Raw genomic sequence first — 10,000 nt, 5'->3', positions numbered from 1 at the left:
AAACGGCCCTAATATCTTCCCTACAGAGTTTTGGCAATTGCTGCATAGCGTTGCATTAAAAAAAAATTGCTATTTACAGGGTGTCAAGTGGTCGGAAAATGAGAAAGTCAGGTTTTTTATTACCTATATTGTAAAAGTACGAACAAAATTGCAGCATTTGCACGTGAATAGGAAAGGTAATGAAAATGCCTAATTGAAATCATCACTAAGAAGTTCAAAATTATTGTTTTTAAATCAACATGAAGTACAAGCTTACTACATTTTTCTCCAGCCATGAGCACAAAAAATACATAATTTTTCCTGAAAACCCAGCGAATTCAAAAGGCTCAGAAAAATAGGAAATAACAATAGCTTGCACATTCATCAACTACCTACAGGTTACTACAGTATCCTTATTATCTACCCTCCGATTTCAATCCATGGCGACTAAGTATATCCTCCACACACGTTGCTAATTGTAACTAGTAGTTAAAATTTAGGAACCGGTAAAGAAGACGTTAATAACGCTGGCATTTGATATAAGATTTCTCTGGACAAAAAGGAAGATAAAATACATTTACTAGACTGCGCTAGCTACCTTATTTGGCTTGAGATTATATACAAAACCAAAGGAATAGCGAGTCTTACCTTAGCAGACTTGACAGGACGGCCTCAGCTGAACAACCACCTCAATCGCTCTATGACAACATTCAGGCCGGAACATTTTAACTAGAAAATCTGCCAAATCAATTGTGAAGCCACGGACGAAAGATCGATCGTGCGAGAGTGAAAGACTTAAAAGAAATCAGCTTTTACCACTGAAATATACCGCTATTCCGAAAGAGGAAAAGGTGTACACGTCGCTGCTGCTCTGAAAATCCCTGGAGCAAGTAACCGAACAAGACATCTTTGGCCGCCATTTTGTTTGTTATTTCGTGCGCGCGTGTGAAAAAACCTGGGTAAAAGCAAAACCATCAACCAATCAGACAAAAGTCTCCTTCGTTACAACGCAAACAAGGACGTCCCAATTACAAAACTCAAAAAATCTACTTTAGCCAACACTGTCTCTTTAATAATCTATCTATGAACACCGGCAATAAAAATAGTTAATAACAGATACATGAAATATACAATAACTCATGGATAACATATTTGGATATAAAATACAGTCCTCAAAAGGACTGTGATTGTGACAGGAGGTTGTACAATATGCGAGCCATGCAGTTATTGAAAGCTAACCATTTCAAAAATTATGGGCGCTCAGACTTGACACTGTTTATCAGCAATATTTGAAATGGGTGCTTAGACTTAAACGCAAGTCTCGCAGGACTCACTGTCTGTCAAGACCCTTGTGACTGGGCCACAATTTAACTCAAAAAATCTATCTTACATGTAGCCAATGCTGTCTCTTTTACAATCTATCTCCTGCATGAATACAGGAATGAAAAACAAAAACCATGAATTACCTATAATGTTCAGTACTAACCACAAATTATTAATGATTTTATAAATAAATGAAAGCTACAATAAGCTATTCATGGATATCATACAGTTCTTGGACATAAATAAAAATCACAAGCCTTTATTAAAAGGACTGTGATTGTGACTGGGCAACAAATAAAATGCAAAAAATAGCCAACACCATTTCTTTAAAAATTCTAGCTGCAGCAATAAATGCAAGCAATAAAAACAGAAAGCTAGTATTATCTATAACATTATGTTCAGTGCTCACCAACAATAATAATTATTAATAAAATTAATGATTTTGCAAATATATGAAACATACAATTCATGTGTATATTGCAAATAAAATTACGGTCCTTTATCCTTAGTGATAACTCACATGATTGGAATTGTTTCACCCAAATAAAGATAAATAATGGCATAAGAACTTGAGCCTTTAACGTGGAGGACATTTTCTTGTTTAGGGCCACAAAAGTGGCTGTTTGACATCATCAGTTTATTTTGAAAACAAAAAATATTGGATTGGAGTGATTTCTGTAAGGCCTTCAAACAAAAAGTGCAAGAATGGAAATGCAAACAAAAACATGTGGACCCATAGAAAACAAAACAAAGAATGTTGAAAAAAGAATTTCTTTTGGTCTACTTAGCTCTGTTTCAATGTGCTATTCATTTTCACTGTCTTCTTCTGAATCATCTTGATGGGACGTTCTGGTTTAAATGAATGCCTTGAAAAAAAAAGTCCATTTACTGAACATGAATTTGTTAAACCTTCCACAAAATAAACCTAGCACACAATTTTTTCCATTTTTCTTTTTACATTTGAACATAATTATCAAAAAGTTTGCCTAACTGAACATGTGTTTAAATGAAAATCAAAAGGTTCCAATCAAGATTGCTCTTTATCAAATTTGGAACCTTTAAAAATTATTGCTAAAAGCATTTTTTAAAATAAATTTTCACAATGTTCTCAATTGCAGCATTCAGCAACTGAACTTGCATGGCATTTTTGTCTCCAAAATTTGACATGCAGAGGCAATTACACACTTAAATAAAATAAGGTTCCAATCAAAAATTAATCTAAGTAAGTTGTAAAATTCCAAACCTTCAATTGTTAAAGGTATTTAAAAAGGAAATTTTCTTAGTTTTCTCAATAATTGTACCGGTAGTATTCAGTGACTAAACTGACATGGTAATTTGTCTCAAAGAATTTGACATGAAGAGGCAATTGCGAAGTTATGTAAAACACTGACAAGCTTACATGTATCAGACCACTGAAGTATCTCGGACAACTCCTCTTTATGTTGACCATTATATTTGAGTAAAGCATCCTTTATAAAATCAATCACATCACACCCTGGCACTGCATTGCTTAAATTGAACTGTGAATGAGTCTCTAGTGCATTGTACAGTTTTAACGTCAATAAATTCATTGGGATTTGGCGAGGGTCAGGCAAAAATTTTGGTCTTCTTATTTCCTCATCAGAAACACCAGAAATGGTGCGGGTTTGCCAAGACATTCGAATTTTCTCAATTTTCACCCTTTCCTCTAAAGTTAAAATCTCCTTAAAGTGCTTCTGCATTGCGACACCTACAACCTTTAATTGACCTTTGATCCAACAAAGTATTGGGCCACCAGAATTACCACTATTTAGGGGACAGTTCAGAACTGCAAATGTTTGCCCTGAATAATTCTCCTTGGATCCAGAAACATGGCCAATCACAAAAAGAGCTGTTTCACCTGTGTGACTGATTGGAAAACCAAAGGCAAAAATTTGCATCCCTGGAAGTAGAGATTGACTAGACAGTTGTAAAGGAGAGATATTCTTCGCTTTTAAGTTTAGTCCATCTTTGGAACAAAGCAAAGCTAAATCTTTTTTTGCATCACAGTGAACAACTTCACAGGAACATTCTCCAATGGCTGCATTAAAAATACTAACTTCTTTTGATGTATCATACATCACATCTTCAATGACATGCTTATTTGTCACCACAAAATGTTCATGAACAATAATGCCAGATCCATGATCAATTTCAACTCTCTGAGAAGCCTTATTCAACTCCTCTGTGATTTCAGCCCTTGCTTTAATGGCAGTTTCATATGTTCCCTCTTGGAGAAAATCACCAAGCTTTTTGGAATCGAGACAATCAACTGCACTTTTAATTTCAAAAATGTTGTATGTCTGGTTGGCCTTTGAAACTCTGACCTCTTCTTCTCTACCCTTTTTAGAAAATAAAACATCAGTTTCCACTACATGTTCCACTGGACCAGAGCCTGCAAAGCAATCCCTCACTCGGCGCTCTGCTTCAATCAATGAATATTGAACGTACATGTGGGGAAATTCTTTTACTTTCTTAAATTCTTTATCTACTTCTGTTCTGCACTTGTCAATTAAATTTTTGAGGTCATGTACATCTGAGCCAGGACAATCATCTTCTGGGTACTTTTGAATAGCCCTCTTTCCATCTAAATATTTAACTGCTTGGTCAATATCAATAATGCTGTATGAATCTCTACGATGAGGATCTTCACAAGGCTTAAAGGGAAAGATGTCATTAATTGGTAACTGGTGGGCATTACTGTAACACTGTTGAACTTTTGAAGCCGCATCAAATCCTGAATATAACCAAGTTTCCATACTACCACCACTTTGCTCAATTCGGTTTTTTTCTAGCTCAGCCTCTTTTGCAATACTTTCCCTGTTCTGGTTTTTTGTAGAAGTGTCAATGTCACGAGGTATATCAAACCGAATCATACATGTATGATGAGACAATGTATAATCCCAGAAACAAATGGAATTATAAATATCACGAATTGAGTATGAGTGTTTGAGCAGGCGGTGGAGAGGGAGATCCACTGATACTACTAATCCGTCATCCCTAGGAAAGCCCCCAGCAAAGCAATCCCTCACAAGGCGCCGTGCAACAAGCCAGGAGTACTTTTTAGGATTGTCAGTTGTTTCTTGGCACTGTCTTTCAATTGCAGCTCTTCTTCTGTCAATCAACTCTTTCATTTCATCACACCGTGGCCCTGATCTTGGGTATTTCTCCACGTAAGGCAGCTCATCACACCTCACCAATGCGTCGTGGATATCGAAGATGTCAAAAATTCCCTCCGAGTCTGGATTTCCCTTCTTATCAGCTGGGGGAAGCATGAACTTCTTAGAACGCAAGTCACAAATCAACGGCTTGCCCACTCCTTCGTAACATCTACCCAATAGACCCAAAGCTTGCTCCCAATCATATTTCTGTCTTTCTGGTCTTCCATAAATTTTCACCTTCACACAAGCATTCAGGGCTTCTCTTCCTCTGCTGCCCAAAACATCAGAAACCGTATCCATAAAACACGAACACACTGCAGTGTCAACTCCAATCTTTATTGTGATGAAAGTACAGATGGTTTTCAATCATGTGATGAGACGGCCATGTTGGTGCTCAAAACAATAGTAAGTTATCGCTCGTGTTTTGCATTATAATAGAGTCAAATTCCCAAAAGAGCTTTTTTCTTCCTTGTTCTGTGCACCAACATGGCTGCTGTGACGTCAGGTGAATGGCTAGACCACCAGGCCTCCTCACAGGCCCCAAAGCTCAAATTCCCCCGTTTTGCACTGCGCATAACACGACATCAGGTTGTTTCCAGGTTACCATTTACCAAAAAACTCCGGAAATTTCGGTTCGAATGCAAATAGTAAGCCTATTTTGGTCTTGCCAAACGGAAAATGGAATTTCTGACGTTCAGTCAGAAATTGCTATTCTGGCAGCACGATGTAGAGGCTCGGGTATTGTCTAGGGATTCTGGGGACTATTTTAAGGTTTTGGTGGGAAATATTAATAATTCTACGTCAGTCAGTCTTAGGTTCACTTGCTTTAATTTCATTCTTTAGAATCAATTCTCTTCGATTCATGATGTCGGACGTCTCTGAAGACGTTCCAGCCTTTATAAACCAATCGCTCGCAGACAACAACCAGCTTTTGTTAAATCAAATTACCAAGCTAGTTTCTGATTAACCCCTGGTCTGATCCCACCCTGGTCAGAGTTTTTCTCTGTCCTTGTGTGGGCCCATTTCCATCAGTAGGGCTAACGCTCACATAGTTCATATGGGATAAACATATAGCACTTCACATTACACTCTATTCAGTTAACTCTGTTTAAAATATAAGTGCTACACGGCCAACGTTTTATAAACGTAACCTTTCCTTGTACTTGTACATGTTCATTGCCGTGACTTTAACATCTTCAGTTCCCACGGCCTGCTCTCGTCTGACCTTGTAGCTCAGTCGGTAGAACGGCGGAGATCTAACCCGAAGGTTGTGGGTTCAATTCCCACCCTGGTCAGAGTTTTTCTCTGTCCTTGTGTGGGCCCATTTCCATCAGTAGGGCTAACGCTCACATGGTTCATATGGGATAAACATATAGCACTTCACATTACACTCTATTCAGTTAACTAGTTTCTGATTCAGTTGAGAAGATTGAGCGTTCAAGCTCAGAGGCCGCCGACGAGCAGCTACGAGAAATTAAGAAACTCCGTCTAGAAGAGCTTAAGTCTTTCAGTCGAAAAGGCAACGAGATCCTGTATAAATTTAACCGTAAAGTTCTAGGCTCACTCGAGGAAGTGCAATCCCATCTGGAAACGAATGCTGTGGATAAAGCAAAAGAGGCCCTTGCCCAAGGTACGCGCCTTCTCGACGAAAGGCAGAAGCTAATTCTTCTGGCCGATAAATCGGAGTTTGGTTGGAAAACAGTCGAAGAATACACGCAGCATGAGTTAGCTGAGGATGAACAAGACACTAAAAAGGTCCGGCACGCTGAGGAAAGAGCGGAGAAAGCGTTCAAGTCTCGTGCCGCCAAAAGAAAGCCGTTTTAAGGCTCAGTCTTTGGTCAGTCGCCCATCAACCTTTATCGCATTTTCTATCCTTGGTCCACAAAACTTCGGTCTTTCCACTTCCTTTACTCCGCGCGGAAATCAATCGTCAATGTTTCAGCGTCCCGCAGACTTTTCTCTCAGACCTGGAAACTGTTTTGCTTGCGGCAAGTTTGGCATTGGAGGTCGGAGTGTCCTCAACGTGGCTCCACAGCAAAGGGTAATGACAGGTGACTAGACCAAGAGGAAGAACGTAAGTCACAATTTGCTTGTATTTGTGTACCGCTCGATGCTGAACACGAGCTCTGTGTGGGTGAACAGGGCAGAAAAAACTTTGATTTTTGGTCAGATGACGATCGTAATGTTTCTTCGCTTCCTTCGGTCAAGGGAAGGCTAATAAAATCCGTAAATTATTGGCGGTCCATCGGTGCCCCTCAATTCGTGTTGGATATTATCAATGACGGTTATAAAATCCCATTCGCCACCACACCACCTCCTTGTAAATTTAGAAATAATGCTTCTGCTCGCAAAGAATCTGACTTTGTCACTGAAGCTGTTTTAGGACTCCTACATGATAACCGCGTTGAAGAACTTGATGTTGCACCCGAAATAATCAATCCGTTTTCGGTTTCTATGCAAAACACCGGGAAGAAAAGGCTGATCTTGGATTTAAGGCACATTAGTCTTCATGTTTTCAAGCAAAAATTTAAGTGGGAAGGTTTGCATACCATTATGGACATATTTTAGAGGAACTGTTTTGTCTTTTCGTTCGATTTGAAATCCGGTTACCGCCATTGTTGAGCATCGCAAGTATTTGGCATTCTCGTGGGACTTCGGTACGGGGCATGCAAGATATTTTCAGTTCACCGTCCTCAGTTCCATTCGGCCGTTCTAGCGCCCCTTTCATTTTCACAAAACTATTACGGCCCTTCAGTGGAAACCCATTGGAGATCGCATGGGATTCCGATAGCAATTTTCTTCGATGAGACGGTATCGGAGCGGGTGGCACATACAAAAATGCATGGGCTAATGGTGCCAAAGTCCAATCTGATCTTGCTCAGTGTGGTTTTTTGGTCAATCCCGAAAAGTCAGATTGGGAGCCCAAGACACTGTTTTCGTGGATCGGCTACACCATCGATACACAAACAGGGTTAATTCATGGCAACTCAGTTTTGAGCTTGAACAAATATGTGCTAATTTGCAATTATCGGATCTTGTTCATGTCAGGCTGTTAGCATCTATTGCTGGCCAAATAATTTCCTTCTCAGCAAGTTGTGGCAGCGTGATCTGCACATCATCATAAATTCTCAACGCTCGTTGAATTCCAAAGTTTTCCTCAGCATTCAAGGTAAAGACCACCTTTATTTGACCACCTTTCAGCAAAAAGAGTCGCAGCACAGGTGAGTAGGTGAGATCTTAAGGCAGCATAAAGCGGGCATTTAATCAAATAGTGTTTAACAGTCTCATGATCGGCTCCACAAAGACAGGCTGGAGAAACTTTTTTACCTATTCTAAACAAATAATAATTAAGTGCACATGCATCAAGTCGCAGGCGAGTGTGTAATACTGAGGAATATCTATCTATTGAAAAGTCAAACAGGATATTATAAGGCATTATATTAAAATAAATTTTCAATTCTTTTTTAAAAGACCCTATTCAGCCTATTGAGTCAATATTTCGTAATTCTGTACTGAGTTGATTCCATAAAGCAATAGCAGATAGGAAAAAAGAATTTCTGAAGCGTTCAGTGCGAGTAGCAAAAACTGAAAAATTAATGGAAGAACGCAAGGAATAATGTGTTCTTTGAAACTTTGACAGGTAGACCTAAAATAAACCGAGAAATTCAGCAATCCAAGCTCGATGGAGGCGTAGCTGGAGTTTCGTGCCGACTGAAAACTGTCACGCCGTTTGCTCCTCTCTGATTGGATGATGATTTATCATCCAATCAGAGAGGAGCAAACGGCGTGACAGTTTTCAGTTTTGTTATTGCCAGACGATCCGGACATCGCTCATGCATCATTGGAATTTGATAACCGTCATCAAAATCAAATTAACCAATCAAAAAGCACAGATTTCCCCCAAGAAATTGATTAATTTGATTTGATCAAATTCAGGGGTGCATAACTTCTGTCCACTTCATCTAGGTCTCTGTGTTATATGTTGTCCGCGGTAGGTTCACCCTGCTGAGAGTGTCGGCTAGGTACATGTGGGCGCCTTTCTTGTATGTTACGTGGAGGTCATACTTTTGGAGTCGAAGCATCATTCACCGGAGTCGTTTAGGCGCAGAGAGAATGCTCTTCTTGAAAATGGACTCAAGAGGCTTGTGGTCTGTCTCCACCTTTGTAGGGCGTCCGTGTATGTACTGTTCCAACTTCTGAGTTCCAAAGAGAATGGCCAATATTTCCTTTTCGATTTGCGCATACTGCTGCTTGTTTGGTGTTAGTGATCTTGATGTGTATACGACGGGCGGTCCCTGCTGCAGGAGACAAGCACCAAGTCCTTTCTCTGACGCGTCACACTGTTGCTCTTGTGTCGGGTTAAAGAACTTCAGGAGGGGAGCTGTGGTGAGTAGAGTCTCCAGGGCTTGGAAACATGTGCCGTGTACTTCTTGGTTACTGCACTGAAACAATTGTCCTCTTGGAGACGTTCTCTCTCGTTACCACCCCTAGCAGCCTTCGGACGTCTTGCTTGTTTGTTTGAGTCATGCTGAGCACAGCCTCGAGAAAGATTGTGGCGTTTAGCTGAGGGCGGCGTTTAATGATATTTTTGCTTGTCCCTGCGGCGTTTATTCGAGGGAGGCGTTTACTCGAATAATTACATCAAGGCTTGTTTTGCTGCTCTAACAACATGAACATTGTCTGCCTGATTAATATCCCTTACTTGTTTGCTTGTGGACTCGCTGGCACTGCACATATCTATGCAGGAGTTTAGGGTTACATCTTTTCTCTCTGGGAGTTTCTTTCTCTGATTCCTATTACAACACTGTCTCGTATGAGATGATCTCATAGTGTGCCATAATTGCACGTCTTAACGCGGCGGCGGAGGGCAGTAATGAAGGTATCAACCGATTCACCTTCTTCTTGTACTCTCGAGTTGAATTTATAGCGTTCGTATATCTCATCCGTGGCTTCAACATAGTAGTCTTCGAATTTTCGCAGCACCACATCTGTATCTTTCTCTTCATCTTCATTGCCGAATACGAAACCATCGAAGACCTCCAGCGCATCAGGGCCGGTACAGGTTAGGAGAGTCCGGAGAGCTTTCGGCTCCTCCTGGAGGCGAGAGGCTATTTTGTAGTTGTTCCATACCCGTTTGAATTTTTTCCAGTTCGCTGCTGTGGACCCATCATTTCCAAGTTTCGTTGGAAAAGGAATGTTAGTTTGCATGATCCGAACGGCTGGTTGAGCTGGAGGCAACGTCGTTTGGCATGATCACTGGCGTTGCTTGGCTGTTAGTGTTTCACTTATGACACCATGTATCGTTGTATCAAAGTAATAGTGTGTAGCAAAAGAATAGAGACAGAGGGTTCTTGGAAGTTCTACGTTTCCGTTTACTAGTGTAATAATAAATCATACAAGTGGTCACGCGCGTGTACAAAAAATATATCCTATTTTTAATTTCTCAACCTCGGATAATGCATTTCTCGTGCTCTGATTGGTTCACCACTCAACCTCGGTTATCAGCTCATATACCTTAG

At 40.2% G+C, this 10,000-nt stretch overlaps 2 protein-coding genes across 2 annotated transcripts in view; both read right to left on the bottom strand.

Annotated features, from left to right (window-relative positions):
* Positions 1-10,000, bottom strand: part of LOC137973436 (spliceosome-associated protein CWC27 homolog) — a 51,751-nt gene that overhangs the window by 39,363 nt on the left and 2,388 nt on the right. The window lies entirely within an intron of this gene.
* Positions 1,027-4,981, bottom strand: LOC137973434 (uncharacterized). Its single transcript, XM_068820237.1, has one exon. The coding sequence runs from the start codon at positions 4,779-4,781 to the stop codon at positions 2,643-2,645; it is 2,139 nt and encodes a 712-aa protein (XP_068676338.1). The 5' UTR covers positions 4,782-4,981; the 3' UTR covers positions 1,027-2,642.

This window comes from Montipora foliosa, chromosome 10 (assembly GCF_036669935.1).
Source record: "Montipora foliosa isolate CH-2021 chromosome 10, ASM3666993v2, whole genome shotgun sequence".
Classification (NCBI taxonomy): domain Eukaryota; kingdom Metazoa; phylum Cnidaria; class Anthozoa; order Scleractinia; family Acroporidae; genus Montipora; species Montipora foliosa.
Note: the sequence above shows the minus strand (reverse complement) of the source record. Positions and strands in the feature narration are given on the sequence as shown.